Here is a 21,076-nt window from a genome sequence, read left to right as displayed (position 1 = left end):
GGGTTGATTCTAAGAATTATCCTTTATCACTCCTCTATCTTCTTCACTGACCAAGGTTTTTAATCAAACCTAGAGCTCAAAATATGCTTAGTAATGCTAGCCTGCTTGCTCTGGAGAAGCTGTCTCTATCTTCTGAGGCTATAATTACAGGTGGGTCACTGTACCCACCCAGCATTTACATGGGTGTTGAGATCCAAACTCTGTCCTTACACTTGTGTGGCAAACACTTCAACCCATGAGCCATCTGCTAAGTACAGTCCAGGCTGGGAATAAAATAAAAACATGGTCAAAACGAGCAAAGTCACATGACCACCACCCATGGCTTCTAACAGACTCTTGAGAGTCTGAAGACAAACTCTGCCCTGGAAAGCTGACCCACTGAAACGTGCTCTGTAAAATCTTTGCACCTCCTCTATGTACCCTACCTTTTACTTCCCCGGAAGCCATGATGGGGTGAAGGCTGGAGCGTGAGGAAGAGAAAGAACAAAAATATGCTAGTGGTGGGCTGGGGGGAAGGGGAGGGGGGCAGGAAGGGGGAGAACAAGGGAATCTGTGGCTGTTATGTAGAAATGAATAGTATTGTAAAATAAAATAATAATAATAATAATAATATGCTAGTTCCTTTATGACACAAATCATCGAACCTCAGGCAAACCCCAACACTTCTGTCGGGCAGATGACTGACAGCTGGTGCAATTGGCCATCTCCATGGATAATATTGTATTTCTACAAATTTTGGGAACCTAGTTAGCAAGGCTTTGAGCTGCATAAAGTGCAACTCTTCACTCTGTGGGCTTGAGCTTATAAACTGCCTGAGCCAATGGGATATTAGCAGATGTGGTGCCAGCAGATGATTGAAGTGTGCTTGTGCAGTGGGGCACGCCCCCGTGCTCTTTTGTGATTGGCAGGTGACTGGCAGCCACTGCTCCTCTAACCTGAACCCCAGAGTAAATCACAGAAGACCTGAACCTGACCTAACCCTGGAGCTAAACTCAATGGAAGTCAAAAGACTCCAACCTGAAGCAAAACCCTCCAGTTAACCCAGAGACGCCTTGGTTGTACGCCCTGGAAGTTAGGTACGGTTTGTTAGGCACCATTATCATTACAATAGCTCACTACTAAGAGCCCTATCTGAGCTTAAAAAAGAAAGTTGTTGAAATGCAGAGGACTGCCCGCCCTGCCAAGGAGCTAGGCTGCCTCCCACCCACCCCCTGCTCACCACAGTAGCACTCACCTGAGTCTGAGGCTGCTGGGCTCACCAGGCTCAGCAGCTCCCGCTCCTTCTCATAATCCCCTTTGCAGAGCAGCTGGCCCTCCTTCAGGACAAACTCATCACCCTTCTGCAGCTGCCGCTCACAGACGCAGCAGCAGAAGCAGCTCAGGTGGTACACGCTCTTCTGGGCGCGCATGACAAACTCATTGGGTGCAATGGCTTCGAAGCAGCCCCCACATTTGACGGCGAACAATCTGCAAGCGGGAGAGAAAGAAAAGCAGTGAGCGGAAGGCTGGGTCCAGACCTAGGTTTCCCCTCCCATTAAAAGCCAGAGGACCTGCAAGCTCTGGGACAGGAATGTTTGTACTAAAGCAGACTTCAGATTCGGGGTAATCCGCATCTTTCTGGTCCCCCTAGATCCATGACAACTCAGGCTGACTAATAGAAGTCCCAAAATGTAAAGATCTATTATTTTTTTCCACTTCTGTATGATCTGATGGGATCATAATTGCATTTGTAAATGCTTTGGCGCAGGCACTAAGATAATCAGCTAATGATGATTGTGGGATTCATTCATTATAGCATTCATTTACTATTTTCAAAAGAAAGAGTTGTATCCTTTTTTTTTTTTGAGTTGTATCCTTTTTTAAAAGTAGTAGCACAATTGCAGGGCAGAAGAAGTCTTTCCGAAACATTCCCTGTTCGTTCCTGAATTCTAGAGGATCTGATAGCTACAGGAAGATCAGATGACATGAGACAGAGAACAGCAAAGGAGGGGTCAGCATCAAGCAGGGCTGCTCCTCTCTCCACCAAGACAGACACGAGCCCACACAAAGTCTATTTAGGAAGCGGATGCCAATTTGTTCTGCTAATAAGTCCCACTTTGGCAGGAATGATGGAAACATAAACAACTGAAGAGTGTTTTCCTATAGACAAGCCAACTAACTACCACATTGGCCTAAGTGTGCCAATCCTATCGCTTGGCTTGTTCATATGTCAATCATTTATTCCCCTTTCCATTCACTCATGTTCGTTAAATCAGGAGCATCTATGGCATGCCTTGGGATACGGTATCCACTCTGCGTCTCAACAGAGAGGGGAGAAAGAGAAACCACACCCCAACTGTATCTACATCTGGAGTCAAGTGTAAAGTGTGTGTGTGGGGGGGTATTGCTGCAGACACCACAGTACACAAGACAAATCCTTCATTGTGTGGAGCTCATATGCTTGTGGAAGAACATACATAAGCCTAGGAAGATGGCTCACTGGATAAAGGTCCTTGTCTTGTTCTGCAAACCTGACAACCTGAATTCAAACCCCCCCGAACCCCACTTAAAAGATATAAGGAGAAAACTGACTTCCTGAAGTTGACCTCTACCAACCACAGGTGTGCCACAGTGGCACTAAAAATTTAAAAAGGACAATGCAGTGGTGCCCCCATGACTATGAAATATTCCAACACAAAGCTATAGGTCATACGAGGAATTACAATATTCAAATCACTTCCCAGTCATAAAATTGTACTCATTTGGTTATAAGGCAATACCCTCACATAGCATGTTTCTCTTGGAAGCTTCCTGAAGAAGGGAAGGGCCGGAAGGTGGAGTGAAGAGGAAGCTTTGGAAGAGTTCCCAATGAAGCACAACACAGAGATTGGCCCAGGAGAGAGGAGAGACATTTAAGCTTTGAGTGGAGGAAGCCAACACTCGAAAAAGAGAATGAGGTCACCTGCCATGAATCCCGGAACCACCCACAGACAGCCTTAGGACAGAACCCAATCTGCAGGATTGGAAGGAGTGTGCTCTATAGCCTGCAACACAAGCTGTGAATTACCATGCCCATCTCTTAGCCATCAGGAGTCCCTGGGGAGCAGCTTGACCTCAGCACTGGAGAAAAGTTGAGGACCAATCCAAATGGCTGGCGCTGCGCTTTCACCGCTAATAAACTCCACACCCAGAACTCCAGGAACCAGAAGCCCTTTCCCTCCCCCCTCCCTTCTTCCAGCTGCTCGCTGTGGTTTTCCTGACTCTTCCTGGAGTCCCTCCAATATTTTCTTTCACACCCTCTCCCCTTGCTAGATGCCACGTGGTGGGCAGAAAATCTACCTAGTTCATCCCTTGGCCTCCCAAGACCCTGGTCTCTGTTTGCCAACCTGAGCAAACCAATCAATGCTTGTCCAGGAGCCCGTCAAAGGCCTTTTGTCCCCAAGCCTTGCTTCTCTTCCCCATGCCCTGAAATGGATGGACTGTTGAACAGACTCAAGGCAAATGTTCCCAGGGAGTCAACAAACACTTCAGAGGCCGCAGCGGCGGGTGGTCGCATTTGTGCTTTTTGGATTCCTAATCTGTTCATCTCTTCCTCTTTTTCTTTCCCCTTACTTCCCCCCCCTATCCCATCTACCCCTCCCCGACACACACCACCCCCCCCCCCCCGTGCTAGAGAAGGGAGGGCCGGAATGAGCTGAACAAAGACAGTCGGCCATGTTGACTCATGAGCTTGGAGGTGGAAGTGGAAGAAGCTGGGTGGGCTCAAATCCTGAAGTGGTCATGTTCCCCTGGCGATTACAGGCCAGAAGAGGCAGGCTGGCCTGATTCCTTCCATTCTCCCTCCCTGGATCCGAACCAGGTCAACGGCACCTCACTTCCTCATCTCTTGTAACCTTTGGGAGCAATTCAAGAAGAGGAGCATGCCATCTACCACCTGGGTGCCAGATGTGTACACAGCTGTACGAGTACCACTGTGGGCCCAGCTGCTGACGGCACAGCCTCCCATAAGTTGTTTTCTCTAAGGCTCAGAGAAGCAGAGAAAAGGATTTGTTCAGAAGTCCAGGTCATAATTAAAACACAGCCTGTCTCTTCCGAGTGCTTGAGATGTGTCCCCCATGGTTACTTCCCCCTCTGAATGCTAATGAGACCGCACTCTGGCTTCAGAGTCTGGCAGGCTGCTGTGCCTGGGAAAGCTGGGCAATGTTTCCAGAACTGCCCGCTTACCTGTGTAGACACGACAATATCCAACTTTTCTCACCATCCTAAGTCACACCCCCTCTCCAATGCTTTTGGGCTCATCCCTTATCTCGTCCCTGTATCCCATTCTCACTTGTATAGTGGAAATGGAGCACCTTCCTTGTTAAAAAGCAATATGGTCCCAGGTAGTAAGTCCTTGGTGTTCCCCTTCATCTACAGCTGGCTCTCTGTGAGGAAAGGTAAGGAGGAATGCCGTAACTAATGAATCTACCTTTGTCCTTAGGAAGATACAGTGGGCAGGAGGCTTGTGCTGGCTAGGTTTGTGTCAACACGACAAACTATCTCAGAGAAGGGAAATCTTGATTGAGAAAATGCCTCCATAAGGTCGGTCTGTGGGCCAGCATGTAGAACATTTTCTCAATTAGTGATTGATAGGGGAGGGCCCAGCCCACGGCAGATGGTGTCTCCCTTGGGCTGCTTGTCCTGAGTTCTATAAGGAAGCAAGCCATGGGGAGCAAGCCAGTAAGAAGCATCCCTCACGGCCTCTGCATCAGTTCCTGCTTCCAGCTTCCTGCCCTGTTTGAGTTCCTGTCCTGACTTCCTTCAATGATAAATAGCAGTATGGAAGTGTAAGCCCAATAAACCCTTCCCTCCCCAACTTGCTTTTTTGTTATGGTGTTTCATCACAGCAATGGAAACCCTAACTAAGGCGAAGCTCTGAGTCAGTGGTGCTCAGCATTCCTAACACTGCAACCCTGTAATACTTCCTCATGTTGTGGTGACCCCCCAACCATAAAATTATCTTCATTGTTACTTCATAACTGTAATGTTGCTACTGTTGTAACTGTAAAGTAAATATCTTATAGGCAGGCTGTCTGAGATGTGACCCCTGTGAAAGGGACATTCGACCCCCCAAAGGGGCTGCGATCCAGAGGTTGAGAACCACTGCTCTCCATGAATGGCCACAACTGGATGTGGTTGGGACATGTACAGAGAAATAACAGAGAAGGGCACGAACAATTGAGTGAGTCTACTAATCACGGGATCTTTTATCTTTTTCCTTCCCCATTCCCCCGCTGGCTGTCTCCCCCCATCCCTGTGCTTTTCCAGGCAGGGAAGTACAGACTGTCTGTAACTTCATTCCATGCCCATGCCCTGCGTACATCTTCTTGTACAGCCAAAAGCTACACGAGGCACAACTGTGAGTCTGGCTGAAAGTCGATTCCACAGGCTCTACCTATGGAGTGGCTTACTTATCACTGACTCCTGCAGCCTCGGTTTGCACAGAGGATGAAAGCAAGCATGATACCCACATCCCTCAGAAAATTAAATTAAGAAAATTAAATAAGAATGCACGCATGGAGTACTTTATTACCTTTGATGCACAGGTGACTCCGAGCCATTTTTATTGGCCATGTGTCTGCCTTTTATGCATGTAGATATTTCCTTCTTGCCCCAAAGGTGAGTTTTCATGTTGATGGGCTTCCAGAGCCTCATCCTAAGACAATCCTTCTTCTAGTGCGAGCTCTTTCTTCCCCTGGCTCCTAGCTTTGACTTCATTTCTGCCCGTGGTGTGCCAGGGGGAGCATCTTCCTCATACCCTCCTATGGCCCTATCATTGACCAAGTTCATCCACATAGAGCTCAATTTCTTGTTGCTGACTTCATCTCTGTATCCTGTGCTTGGAGCTACAGCAGAAACCAAAGGGGAAAAGAGCATCTTAACCCAGGGAAAGAGGCAGGTAGACCTAAGCTCGGGGTTTTAACACTACCAACAGGCTCCAAGAAGCCACTCCGGTCCCTGGGCCTTGAGTTTCTTGTCTCCTTTCTTAATGGTAAGTTTTACCCTAAACACCACATAACGCCCAACACTTAGAGGTTAGGGGGAGTAGGCGAGTAAGTCCCGATCCTCCTCTTCTCACTGTACAGCTCTCAGCCAGAGAAGCCTGTGTCGAAATCCTAATCTCCAGACAGTGCTTGGCCATGGTAATCCTTCAAAGAGTATCTTTTTATACAGTATCATTTACACACATGCACACCATGGGAGCACACACACACACACACACACACACACACACACACACACACACACACACACGCTAAGGCAAAGCATATACCCTAGATAAGTACATTCTATTCTACATATATTTTGTGACCTATGTATTTAAAAATACTAAGACTGTATATATTATATAGCCTAAAGAAAATGTCTTCTGGAGGATAATATTTTACTCCTGAGCCATGTTTAAAATCCACTAAGCTAGATAGTCTCTTAATTCATTCCCACTTCTGTCTTGTGATGGGAGGTCTTGTAACTATGGAGACAAGAGCATCTCAAACACAGATATAAGGGCTTGACACTGAAGCCCTTCTATGAAACAAGTCTGAGGCAACCAACAAAGAATAAGAGAACTTCAGAGGCAACAGCGTGCCCTAGCACTACAAGAATTAGAGCAGCCAGGTGGTAGCCTGCTGAGACATTAGGTGGGCTTGGATAAAAGTGCCTGCTGTATGTATGGTCTTCGGGAAAAATCCCTCCACACTCCAAACAGGATGCTTCGTAGTTAGAACATACATCAGTCCCCCCAGAACGATAAGACTAAAACCAAAAGGAGCTGATGGAAGACTGAGAAAGAGAATGAATCTTTATCAGATACCCTACTCCCTGCATTTGAATAGATGTATGAATTACTTTATGAATTCATAGAGAGCATCATACTTCAGCCACACGACTCATGCTGTCTCAGCTCCACACAAGAGGGTCATGGGAATGTACAACACATAGGTCCATTCTCCACTCCCCAGTCCACATGCTCTCAGAGAGGTAACAGGATTCATCAGATAAACCCAAGACCAAGTTCCTGCTATACCTATTACTAGACTGTGACCTTGATCAAAATAAGGAGCCTTGCTTTATCCACCTACAAAATGGGAATGATAAAAGGACCCCCCCCCCCCACACACACACACACACGAATAAAGTAACAAAATCAAAACCACACGGTTCTTAGCACATGATAGCTCCTCAATAAAATGGTATTACAATGGTGATAATGATGTTTATGATGGTGATAATGATGTCAGTGGTGGATAAAAGGACTGAAAATGAAATATGAAACAAGAATTGTTTTTGTGAAAGAAGACGTCATGATGACGCAGCCTGGGGAAGGAACTGTTGGAGCAAGGAGTTCAGGACTGGCACTTGAACAATGTAAGGACTTTTTAAAAACCTGCCTGTGTGTGTGTGTGTGTGTGTGTGTGTGTGTGTGTGTGTGTGTGCGAGCGCGTGCGTGCACATTGGGGGTGACTGTGGGCTTACACACCAGGCATGGCAGTGTGAGAGAGTGAAAAAAACCTGCCGGGTCTGAGATCTTGCCTGCTGTGATAGGCTCAAAGAGAATGTCCATGCAGCCAATCACTCAGGATTTACCTGGGCTCACCTGAGATAGTTCATTTTAGATGTGAACCTGACTTAGTTAAGAGATGTGCAAGTAGCTAGTGAAACATTACTTCTGGGGGTCTCTGTGGGGATGGATCTGGAGAGAGTGGAATTTAACCAGTGGGTTGAATGAGAAACAGTCACACTCATCTCAGTGCCTAGGTACCACCCATGACTCTCAGATTTCAGACTTGGGGAAATGCATAACCCTCACTGCAGCCAGTTCTCAGGACTTCAGCTTTGGACTGTTACAATATGTAGGTTCTCTGGTTCTCTAGCTATAGATGGCATACCAGGGTGGCCCCTCGGACTCTATAATCACATAATCCAATTCTCCTAATAGATCTCCTCTTGTATATCTGTATCGTTTGTTCTTTCCCTCTGGAGGAGCTTGAGTAGCACATTCCCCTAACAGTTCCAGCATAGCTGATGAACCACCTTCTTGTTGTACACTTTAAAGTGAACCCAGGAGGGAATTGCCAGTCCGTTTTCTATTAGTACATCCGGCACTTTTGTCCACGAGTCCTTATGATGCCCTCCAGTGTCCCCCATCCCTGACCTTTCTTACACTAGGCATAGCAGATGCCTCGCATCCCCATTTTCACTCTCCATGCTGATGGCGCAGCTTCTCACATCCAGGAACAGCAGAGCATGGCAACTTGGTGGAAGCCCACAAGCTACTCCAGACCTGCGGGAACTGAGAAGACTATAAAGTGGGCTCCCTAGACAGCACGTCAGACAGCCCCTGACCAGAAGTATGTTTGGGAACAAGATCTTCATTAACCTTCATCTAGGGTCCTGAAGGCCTTAAAGGGAGAGTCACAAGGGATCTGGACCACAGACGAACAAAGAGAAGGATGGAGGACCAGATAACTACAAAACACATTAACTCCAGTTCAGCCTCCTGTAGTGTACAAATAACAAATCAAGTTTAGCCTTGGAAACTAGACTGACAGGTCAAACTGCCTTTCCATGATGCTACTGGCACTGAGTTGATCTGGTGTATGAATCCTCTGGTTAAGGAAGAAGACACCTCAGAATAGGCAAGAGGGTCTAGGGTGGTTCTTCAGTAAGAAAGGCATCAGCTCTGTTTCCACCCTCTCCACCAGGGGGCAGCATAGCAACATTCATTAAGTACCATGTTGACTTGGTAACTGAGGTCATCCAGTCAGAGACAGGGATTGGCCATAAGCCAAAAACTGTCTGCTGGAAAATCTGCTGCTGGGAGCCTGGGAGACCATGTGGCTACACTGGAGGAGAGACGGTGAAAGAAGAGCATTCAAAGTTTTGGGAACCAAAAGCATGGCTTGTGGCCTTAGAAGAAGTGACACGAGCCACCTTGTCAGCTGGCTCAAGGTCTCTGTCCTTGAGGCCGAGCCAACAGCACCACAATGAGCGACCGAGCACGTGGTCCTGAGACGGTGGGAAAGTCTGCAGAGACAATAGGGGTGGCAAGATCATCTACAGGAGACCGTCTTAAGACTCGGCAGTGGTGAAAAAATGGAAAACAATAAGTGGCTGGCAGAGCCAATCAGAGCTTCTGTCTCCTGGTGGCTCCCGGGGAACTGTACAGAGGACCATACAATGGGATGAGTGAATGGGAGAAAGGACTGTTAGTGGTGATGTCTGCAACCCAGAAGCTCCATGAGGCTGGCCTGGCTAAGAAACAGGTGTGTGGCTCTTTGCCTCTCAAAAAGGCTGTTGGCAATGCCTGGATTTACCTTGAAAATGTAGACTATGTATGTCTTTCTTAATCTTGCAAAGATTGTGTTCCAGTCAGTCAGAAATCATGGTTAGGGCAGTGGGGGAGGGGGAGGACGTGGGGGGCACCACAGCTCTAAGACTAATAAACATGTATGCAAACTTGGTTCTGTTTGTACAAATATGAGTAAGTTTCAGACTCTGTTGGATCCCCAGTTTCTATTTTTAAAAAATGAGATCATTTTATCAGAAGAGATCTTTTGGAGATTTAATGAGATAATTCATCTGAAGGAGCTGACACATATTAGCTGCTCTCCATAAGCAGTAGCTATTAGCTTCCTTTTATTGAAATCAATTTACCATATCTCCCCATGTAAATATTGGTCTAAGATAATATATTTCGAGGTGGTCATTGAGCCAGAAATAGAGCCTCATATGTCATTTCAAAGACTTGTTCATCATCATGGTAACAAATTAAATTAAACTTCAATAAGCCTTTCATGTCATTGGAGAGGAGACCAACAAACAAATATGAAAAGCCCAGACCTTGAGAGGAAACAGGGGGTGAAATTCATTCAGGCTACTATGGCTATGATAGCCCATAGCAAACACTGATAGTAGCCAGCCATTGCTGAGCGGCACCCACACTCATTGCCTAAGACCTAGCATATGTTTAGGAAGTCATCATTTTCGTGGCTAACCCACCAGAGCCAACGGTTGCTATTTGGTTAATACTGAGATTATCTGGCAAACATTTGGAACAGACCTTTGTTCCACGTCCCTTTAGTTCGCAGTTGACTGCTTCTTTTTGAGACCACTGGCCTTTGTCTGGACCTGCATTAAGACACCCAATCCCCCTACCCTGTTCTCCTATGCATTAAGACACAGTCCCACCATGTTCTCCTAACTAACCCTCTCCCCTGAGACACCAGTCATCCTCTTTCCTCATTAAGGGAAAGAAACCAAGGTCCAGAAGGAACAGTGAGCTTGACCACAGGGAAAGCTAAGATGATTGAAAGGACCAACCAGAGCTTGTGGCTCAGCGGTCAGGAATGAAAGCTGCCTACAACCCAGGCCGGCTGGGGTAGAAATGTTTCCCTCGGGCTCCTAAAATGAACGGATGGTGTCTGGGAAGCTAGATGAGCAGACAGAGGGCAGGACAGTGGACCTCTCTTCCCCCCCCCCTCCACTTCTCCCTTGCCAAAGTTGTCTATGAATCAGGCTTTAGAGCAAAAGACTGTGGTCAAAGTGTGGGATCCACTAACCCAAGCCAAGGTGGCAGGACTTCCATTATCGACTTTCCATATTGTCACACAGGCATGCAGAAACAGCAAGAAACATAAAACAGACACACGGAAAGCGTATGTTTTCTTTTTAGGGAGTGAAGGTTTGGTTTCCTTTGAAAACGCCAGTTTTCCTTTCTCTTTATCCTCATTAGCCTCTTGGGCTGCTCTTAAGCACACCCACCAAACAGCGAAGGGTGGAGGAAGAGGTATTTTTAGCTGATATTCTGGGCACAGATTCCCATTCTTCCACAAATTTTGGCTTAGCAATATGGCATGAGGCCAGTGAAATGTATATTCTTATAAAGAATATACGTTTTCTGGGAGCGCTCTCTCTCTCTCTCTCTCTCTCTCTCTCTCTCTCTCTCTCTCTCTCTCTCTCTCTGTGTGTGTGTGTGTGTGTGTGTGTGTGTGTGTGTGTAAAATAGGAAGGACAGAGCATTATTAATGACGCTTTGATGGGAAAGACTCTGGAATCCCAGCAGGGGGCAACACTGAGCACTCAATGGGTTCAGTTTGCTTTGCCCACTATAACTTTTCATTCATGATTTCTATTGTGCTGTACATCAAAAAGAATAAAGAATAAAATAATATTGTCATAACTCAAGGATTCCTCATAGAAGTAGCCGATATCAACCGCACTATAAAGGGAACTAGATACATGTTGGAGACAAACAAGTGTGTTCCTAAGCCACTTGTGCCTATCCTCAGGCGTCGACCCAAACTTCTAGGAGAAACAAAAAACGAAACCTGCCCACTGACAGTCTGAGTAACAATCCCCACCAAGGCATGAAAACCAAAGGCTGTTGCTGAGGGTCTTGTGTTTTCCATGTAGGAAGTAAAAAACAGCTCTGTATTCTTTGCATTTCCAGGAAGCCTTTAGGTCATGGACCTCAAAGCAGGTGTAATCTTTCATAGCATCTCAGCTCTATGTACGACTGAGGATGTAGGTTAATGGTAGAGCAACTGTGTACCATATGCAAGGTCCTGAGTTCCATCTTTAGCACCTCAAAAATGAGATGAAGCAAAACCTGTCTGAGCTGGAGAGAATGGGAAAGGAGTCAGATTTGGATATCTGATTCTGTTGTTCTCATCAGGAAGGATGATGGACAGAGGGACCCTGTTCTTCCCACCAGCCTCCCTCCTGGAAGGCAGTCCTTTCTAGGTACACTTGAGGTGTCTTGAAGGCTCCATAAGGGCAAATCTGACCCAGTACATGTGGCACGGTCTTGTTTCTTGGTGTTTTTATTTTCACTCTTCTAGTTTTAAACCTTCTTATTCCTGAATTATCTCCCACCCATTCATTCAATTCTTCCATCAAAGCTAAAAGATGCTGTGCCCATTAGGGTAGCTACCAATAAAAAGATAGAACAGACAAAGTGTTCACAAAGATATGAGGAGATCGGAACCCTTGTGCACTGTTGGCAGGTATGTGAATAGCCACTGCCAGATGAATTCTGGAAATTCCTGAAGGAAAAAAAAATCAAAGGAGAAGTATTGTATGATCCAAAAGTCTCTTTTTGGATATAGTACCCAGAAGAACTGGAAACAGAGACACGGAAGGGATGTTTGTGCACTCATGTTCACATCGGGATTGCTACCAATAACAAAAACGTGAAAGCAAATCAAGTGTCCATAACAGGTGAATAGATAAACAAAAAGTGGTCTCAATATACGAGTATTGCCCAACCTTAAAAAGGGAAGGGAATGCTGACTCACGCTACAATTTGATGAGGATTTTGTGCTAATTCAGTAAGTCAGACAGTGATAGAGCAATGTGAATTAACTTAATGGCATTGAAATGTACATACTAAGGACAGAGATGCTAAATTTGTCAGTGACTCACAGAGACGGAACCAACAAGCAGGGACCCTGCATGGGGCTTCCCTAGTCCCCCTGCATACATGGTACAGTTGTGTAACTTGGTCTTCTTGTGGGACTCCCAACAGTGGGAGTAGGGGCTGTCTCTGACTATTTTGCTGGCTTTTGGGACCCTGCTTCTCATACTGGGTTGGTTGCCTTGTTCAGCCTTAAAACGAGGGAAGTGTTTAGTCTTACTGCAACATGATATTCCATGTTTGGTTGGTATCCATGAAAGGCCTAACCTCTTCTGAGTAGAAATGAAGGAGTGTAGGGGACAGGTAGAGGTTGGGGGGACTGGGAGGAGAGAAGGGAGGGGAAGCTGCAGTCGGGATATAAAATAATAAATAATAAAAATCATTTTTAAATACGGTAAATTTCTAAATTTTACTAGGATTGTTTTAAATGTATACACACACACACACACACACACACACACACTCACACACACACACACACATCCCTAAATATACACTATCTATTCATATTCTGTTCATTGCACCAAAATCTAGGCCTTTTGAAATCTGGCCAGTTGAAAAACTCACTGCCCAGCCTCTCTTGCAACTTAAGAGTGTGGTGTAAGGTAGTACCTGAGGTTTGTTGGGTGGAGCTGAGGAAGAAGGGTAATCTAGAAAAGCTATTGTGTTATGAGACAGACTCCATTGGTACCCACATTTCACCCTTCACTGTTTCTCTTTCTCCTTCCGGGAACTAAAATGCAATGCCCAGGGATGGTACAGCAATCTTGGCACCAAGAATGGACACTATCTGCTGAAGGTCTAGACTCTAGACTCTAAAGGAAGAAAATAGGACTTTTTTGAGCAATTGAATCAACCTGGGACCTCCTATCTCATGATTTCCTTTTAGTGAGGAAAAATAGCAGTCCCCTTGAACCAGGCTGGAGTAGTAAGGACAGAAATAATTAGAGGAAGCCATATGACTCCTGCTCCAAGCTCTTAGATGCTGGTTCACTATGGGGACTTTCCTTCGGTTGTTGTCTGGTATGTCCCACATTCCTCTTCAGAACCAACTCCTCCACTTTGGCAATATATTTTTATCAAATCAAACTTACTTGAATATATCATATAGTCTCCCTATTTCTGAAAATGTTATATATATATATATATATATATATATATATATATATATATATATATATATATATATAGTTTCCTTATCTCCCCCATTTTGGGCAAAATGTGCTTGCTTTGATCCACTTCTTCCACAACCCAGTGCCTCATTAGTTTGATGTAATTCATCCACAATAAAAAGTTAGAAATGACTTCTGTTTGTCATTCACTATTCATCTCCTTTCAGACTCATCCATTAGACCCTTGTCCCATCCTTCTGGCAAAGTTACCTTGAAAAGGTCATTAATGACCAAAATATTGCTCAGTCCCCTTCATGCTGTTCTTAGGAGCAGAACCTAACTTCATCCGTGACTGGGCTTCCAGGATCCCTCTCTCTCTGTTTCCACCCTATCTTGATGGCCCCTCATGCTTGGTCTCTTCTGCTAATTCCTCCATATCTCCACAACCGTGAAATGTTTGGCCTCATTTTCAGTCTACATTCACTCCCCTAGTGATCTTATCCAGGGTTATTACTGTAAATAGCACATAAATACTGAAGGACTCCAACATTTCAGGTTCGATCCCAGCTCATTCTCCTAAGACTAACTTGTACACCCAACTACCTACTAAACAACTAAACAACTTGTATGTCTTGTTTAAATTATTTCTATTTTAACTGTAGTTATTAATAGAGTGAAGTATGATAATTGGGTATGTAATATGCAACTATCCAATTATAGTAGTCTGTGTTTCCAACTCCTTAAAACTTAAAAATATACAAAATATTAACAGGTTAATAATGTACTGTGTGATATTTTATAATAGCAAACTAAACTAAATCAAATGCACAACTCCTGATTTTTAAAATAATTTTTATTTAATAGAAAGCAAGAGATAGGAGAGAAAGAGTGTAGGCAGAGGTTAGAAGAGGGTGTCAGATCCCTCGGAGCTGGAGTTGCAGATTCCCCATAAGGGTGCTGAGATCTGAACTCCAGTCCTCTGAAAGAGCACAGAGCTGGAGTTGCAGATTCCCCATAAGGGTGCTGAGAGCTGAACTCCAATCCTCTGAAGAGCAGCAAGCACTATTATCCACTGAGCCATCTACTCAGCCTCCCATTTTTTTTTTTTTATTTCTAGCCGCACCTACCTCACCCTGGCTCAGTTCTGCTCCAATTACAGCCTTTTCTTCCTTCTTCCTTTTAGTAGATATCACCTACCTCAGGGCCCAGCACCTCACCACCATTCCCGACTCTTCTCACCCACACTCTCACATTCAGTGGGACAATGAGCTATGTCCGCCCCTCTTTCTAAGTGTGCTGCAATCCGCCCCTTCTCTTCATGTCACTGCTGCCACTGCAGGCTGAGGCTGCCACCACATCGTCACTGGGTGACCTCCACCGCCTCCTCAGTGTGCCACCTGCCTCCGCTTGCCAACGGCCAAGTTGGTTTTTCCACACGCCAACCCAGATGACCCTACCAAGAACTAAATCAGATCATGTCACTGATCCGCCTAGAACCCACTCTCATTTTACACGAGAGGAGCGGGAGACCTACGAGAGTGACAGGATTTGAATGAAGTCTGTTATCGTATCGTTGTCCAGTGCCGCTCTGAGAACTGAGACAAAGGGTGGGGTGATACTTTGTAAACTGAAAGCTCTATGTAACTCTCCTCCTCATCATCAACCCAAACTCCCACCAAATAGAGCTGAACAAATGAGGTGATCAACCCTAGGGAAATACATGACCCAGGAGGGAAAGGCAGACATTGCCATCCACTAGAAGAAGGCCCAGACTCAAAGCAATCGCTCAGGTTGGGTCCCGCCCAGTCCTAGGAGCATCAGCCTTGGAACATAAGATGAAACAAGTAAGGAAGGGCTGGACAGAAATGGAAACACCAGCACCCATGACGGCAAGTGGGCAGCACCATCCAGTACACTCGCAGAGCCCCAGTCATAACCCTGTGCACCAGTCCTCGGTATAATTTCCATCCTGAAGGCCTTGCTTATGGCTCTGCTCCCCACACCAGCTCCATGCAGAGGATTAGGGAAGGGGAACAGCATGAGAACAACAAAGAACCACAGGAATGCCTATGAAACAAGACTCCTGGCTTTGAAACCACAGCGACAGAGTATGTGTTCGGACTTGAGTACAGGCATGAGTGCACGTGTCTGTGTGCACATGCACACACACACACACGCACACACACACACACACACACACACACACACAAACACGCACACGCACACGCACATGCACATGGACACAATGGATTTGGGACCATTGTGGTTTCATGGTGTTCTATGACACAGACTTAGTGGGGGAGATTATAATAACCTTTCCCTGCTATGGCAATAAGTAATGACAAGCTGGGGTGTCATAACCAGAGAAAGTCCTAGAGAAGACAGGAGCTTTCAGGGGTGTGTCCTGCGAACTTGTAGGATCAAGACCCAAGAAAGAGCAGTGATAAAGTACAGGAAGTCCACAGCTGCCTCTGACCCCCTGTCTTGAAGATCTTTGGGTTCTGAGCTAGAGTCACAACACAACTAGGAAGTTAGAGGCCTGTTCTTCCAAATCAAAACAAAGGCCAGAGCCTCCTTGGCTGGTTCTAGCGGAACTGCTGGCTGCTGCCACTGCTTGGTGTCTGGCAGATCATCTGCACCCAGGAACAAAGGCAAGGGCTGGTCCTCTCCAGGTAAAGCAGAGGACAAGTAGCTCTCACAGAGCCACCTCCAGAAGGCCTGTAAACATTGTCCCCACGGGCCAGGAAGAAGGCCTTCTCTCACACCCAACACAAATGTCTCTCCTCTCCTCTCCTCTGTGGAGAGGTTGAATCTACTGCAGTGGCCCCCACCTCAAGTCTATCAGTAAGGGCCATGGTAGGAATTGTTATTGTCACGGAAATGGCTGCTCTGTAGACTGTAGTCACCACGGAGGCCCTCTAACAGGTCTGCTCTTTTCCACCTTAAGGAAAAGCCTTCCCTCCACAAACTGCAGCCACGAGAGAGATAGCGAACAAAGCAACAGAAGACACCACCCACCTGTGCCAGCCAGAGAACTGTTTTCACATGACAGAAAACTGACAATGGACACACTGGAGGAAATCATGAATTCTGTGGCAGCCTTCACACAGAGACATGGAATCCTTCTAACCAGTAAATACTGAAAAGAAAGTTGCTACAACACTTGCCTGGGTGTGCGATATCATGGACTCAATCCCCAGCACAGCGAAAATCAATGAGATCTTGGGAAATCTAAATTAGAGACCATCTGAGAAAAAGGTGCTATTCCTATTAATAACAATTGTTTACTGAATGCTCGCTATTCTAGCTGGTCATATTGAGGCACTTTTTAGGGTCTTAGAATGTAAGTGAACAATCCAATTTAAAAAAAAAAAATCCTGCCCTTTGAGTTTACATTTGATGGAAAACAAACAGGTAGCAACAAAAATGTCAGATACATGAAATGGGCGTGTAAAGGAGTAAAGGAAATGGGACGCCCCAGGATAGGGACTCGGAATTTTCATCAAAGAGTTCATGTCTGAGCAAAGACCTTGGGGAACTAACAAGGAGCTCATCTTCACCAATAGCAACATTTGTATCTAACTCCAAAGCATCTCCATCATTCCAAATAAAACCCATTGTCCTTAATCACTTTTCCCCCTTCTCTTTCCCTAGCCTATCATCCACCACTCTATTCAGCCTCTATTGGCATACCTGTTGTAGATAGATCTTAAACATAATCACTGATCATACTGACTGGATCTAGCTTCTTTCAGGATAATATTTTCTAGGCTTATTGCATTCAGTAGCATGCATTTAGATACAGCATCCAATAGTGTGTACCACACATTTCTGTGGATGAATGTTAGCCCACTGTATGATACAAGACATCTTGCGTATCCATTCGTCCACTGATGGACATGGGCTGTTTCCACTGTTTGGTTGGTTTTCGTTTGTTTGTTTTAGGTCTTTGAGGTATATACCTAAGATGAAATTTTCATAGTGATGAAATGCACTGCATGCTCCTGATGGATTGAGTAAGACAAAGCACTAAACCTGTGCTCAGCCATGCACAGGTCAGAGAAAATAACGTGGCCAGGAGAGGGGCCACAGTAGGGGCAGAAAGATATACAGATGTAATAATCAGCATCTCTTCAAAAGTTCAAGGACTCAGAGAAATTGAGATGGGTGGAAGCCTAAGGGGGTAGTTTGAATAAAAATGGGCCCCATAGTCTCATAGGGAGTGGCATTATTGGAGGTATGGCCTTGTTGGAGTAGGTGTGGCCTTGTTGGAGAAAGTGTGTCACTGGGGGTGGGCTTTGAGGTTTCAGATGCTCAAGCCAGGCCCAGTGTCTCACTCTTCTCCTGCTGTATGCAGATCCAGATGTAGAACTCTCAGCTACCTCTCCTGCACCATATCTGCCTGCATGCTGCCATGCTTCCCAACACGATCATAATGGACTAAACCTCTGAACTGTAAGTCATCCCAATTAAATGCTTTCTTTTTTAAGAGTTGCTATGGTCATCGTGTCTCTTCGTGGCAACAGAACACTAACTAAGACACCGAGGACTAAAAGACTACATTACTATTAGAACATTTGCTGGTATGAATGATTTGGTGTGGAAGAAATCTTTTGGATGGAGAAGAAAGGCAAGAGAGAATCACTGGAATGGTCCAACAGCAAATGAGAGGGGATCAGACGGGAACTATCCAGCCTTGTCATTTTTTGGAGCAAGGAATGCCTAATGGGTGCTGTAGGTAAAACCTTGGAGAGTCACTCTGGATAGAGCAAAGTCTGCACTCTTAGGATTGTTTAATCTAGTTAGCAGTGGGAGCCAAGCTTAAGTCAAAATAACATATTAACTAAAACACTACTATTTGCCATGTAGTATACCAAATAATTTTGCTTTGCCTCGGGTTCTCCTTCCATGGTATTTGTGAATGGATGTTCCATGGTATTTGTGAATGGATGTTCCATGGTATTTGTGAATGGATGTTCAAGCATCATGAACAGTCAGGAGGGTGAAGTGGGTGGTTCAGGAGTGAGCTGATTGATTAGACAAACTGAACCCCACATCTTAAGCAACAGTCACAGTATCAAACCTTGTGAGTTGTGTTCAGGGATACTGTTACCATCTTGGTAGGATTGTAAATAAGCATTCCCATATTATTATCCAAGATGTACATACAGGAAGTAAGATGGAGGATATGTTGGCATTTTTTTTTTTTTTTTTTTTTTTTTTTTTTTTTTTTGTAAATCACCTAACAGGCCACTGGTATAGTGGAGCATACTGAAACTCATAGGTTCAAGTCCTTTCTCTCACTTACTAGCTCTATGGTCTCACTCAAGCTTATTAATCTCCATGAGCCCAAATCTCTTCATCTCTAAGATGGCGTCAATGATAACCCACACCACTAGCCATCGTCAGCAAATGAGGCAGTCCCCTAAAGACAGCTGATTAGGCAGTTCATAGTTAGCTAGATAACCAGGTTTTAGTTGTCGCCATGTACTTCACATCTGTAGGAAAATTTCTAATGGCTGTGGCAAACACTGTATGACAGGAAACGTGAGAATCCCCAGGGGTATGCTTATACTTCCTATGTACTGGGACAAACGCCGAAGAGCAAGACCAATGGAAGCCACAACAGCTCAGACAGGTGGCATCTTTGAGAATCTAGACTGGTCATGTCATCCCTGGCTGTGTTGCCAAAAGACAGCCAAGGGCTGCCCAGAGGTGGATGATGCCCTGCTTCATCACACACTCGCTCCAATCACCTCTCACAGTACCCTGGGGGCTGACACAGGAGGACTTGAGATAAGTAACCTAGACGAGTTAGAGACTGCCTCAAGAGAGGGCTATGCATCCCGGTGCTGAGGGCAAGGCTGCCTATAGCAGCCTACTTAGGAGCCACTTCCCTATGGCCTGATGCCACAGGGTCTGTATTTCCATCCCCATGATAGCTGTCACCGCGTCAGAATTAGGCAAACTCACAGCTGTGGCAATTGCCTCTGCATGAAAGGATGTCTGGATTCCAGCCTCACTAGATCCCTAGTGACCTGCTAGATCTTTCTAGAATGATGGAAGTGTCTGTGTGGTCCAATATGGTAGCTGGGAGCCCAGCTGTTTGAAGAGAAGCAGAAGTCAGGACGTGAAGACTCGGGCACTCCTGCGATTCTCAACCTACCCCAGCTAGGTTTGTCCTCTCCACCAATCTTAATCTCTTGCCTTCAAAGGTCAGCTCCAGACTACGCCTTCTAGATGATCACTCAAACCTATTGAGCTATCTAGGACTCACAGGTACGCTGTTGTGGTTTGAATATGAGTGCCCCTGATAGGCGTCTGAATACTTGGTCTCAACCACTTGGGAAGGATGTGAAAAGTTTAGAAGGTGGAGCCTTGCTGGAGGAAGTGAGTCACTGGGGGGGATGGGTACTTCCTGTTCTCTCTCTCTCTCTGTGTGTGTGTGTGTGTGTGTGTGTGTGTGTGTGTGTGTGTGTGTGTGTGCTTCCTGACTTTGGTGCAATGTGACCAACTGCCAGCTCCTACTCCTGCTGTGGTACATTCTCTGCAAAGAAGGACTACATCCCCTTGAACTGCAAGCCCAAATAATCCCTTCCTCCCTTAAGCTATTTCTTGTCAGCCATTTGGTCACGGTGACAAGTGTCTAATACATAGAGTGACAACCAGGGCTTTTGAAACTCGTAGCCAGTGGAGGATTTCCCACAAAATGAGGGTTCTCCAGGGAAATGATGATGCCTTAAAAGTACGGGTGCCTCACTTACAAGGCTGAATGACAGTTGAACAAGCCAAATGGAGACTCTTGAGTGAGCAATGATTGAGGTTCAACCCTCCAAGGAGTTTTAAGCAGGCAAGAGACAAAGCGGCTTCACGGATACCTGTTCGGTCCAGGGGAGCAGCAGGAGATAAAACAGGAAACCTGTGCTTCCTGCCAGATGTGAGGCTGTGCTGAGTAAGACAGAGGGAGGCCTTGAACTGCTAAGCTGTCTCCAACCTCTATTTCACAGGAAATGGGGAGTCCTGACACATGTTTTTGAGCCAAGGGATAAAATGAGAAAGTAACACTGTTAAAAAAGGATGCCAAGAAGAGCTTCAAGAAGCCTGGACCACTGTAGCCCCATGCCCACCCACCAAGCTTCCCAGGTGTGATCTCTCTCCTCCCTGCAGCTTGAGCCTGCCTGCCTGATGTGCAGCATCCTCACAACAACCAGCAGGGTTCTCAACAGTCCCTTCCCAGCCCTCCCCCAGAACCCTGACTGTGTTCCTCCCCCTGGTGAACTCTGTTCTCCCACCCAGTCCAGTACCTCCTAGCTCACACCCCAGTCACCTGTGATTTGGTCGCAGAGGTAGCCTGTGACTCCTGGTGGAATGGTCTATCAAACCATGCCAGTGAGTCCTGCAGGGCAACCCTCAAGCAAAATCACAGTGTCATAAAGAGCTAGGAGCCAGGCAGCAGCCAAGATTTAGAAGCAAGAGTCACTAAGGCCAGAGGTCACTGGCCTCCATTCGAAAAAGCAGACAGCCATAC

The 21,076-nt window shown here is 45.8% G+C and overlaps 1 protein-coding gene across 1 annotated transcript in view; it reads right to left on the bottom strand.

Moving 5' to 3' along the window:
* Positions 1 to 21,076, bottom strand: part of Lmx1a (LIM homeobox transcription factor 1 alpha) — a 150,029-nt gene that overhangs the window by 45,579 nt on the left and 83,374 nt on the right. Inside the window, exon 5 of the mRNA XM_042258534.2 lies at positions 1,235 to 1,467. Within this exon, the coding sequence (XP_042114468.1) occupies positions 1,235 to 1,467 (233 nt within the window). The remainder of the gene's footprint in view (positions 1 to 1,234; positions 1,468 to 21,076) is intronic.

The sequence above is a fragment of the Peromyscus maniculatus genome, chromosome 11 (genome assembly GCF_049852395.1).
Source record: "Peromyscus maniculatus bairdii isolate BWxNUB_F1_BW_parent chromosome 11, HU_Pman_BW_mat_3.1, whole genome shotgun sequence".
Taxonomy (NCBI): domain Eukaryota; kingdom Metazoa; phylum Chordata; class Mammalia; order Rodentia; family Cricetidae; genus Peromyscus; species Peromyscus maniculatus.
Note: the sequence above shows the minus strand (reverse complement) of the source record. Positions and strands in the feature narration are given on the sequence as shown.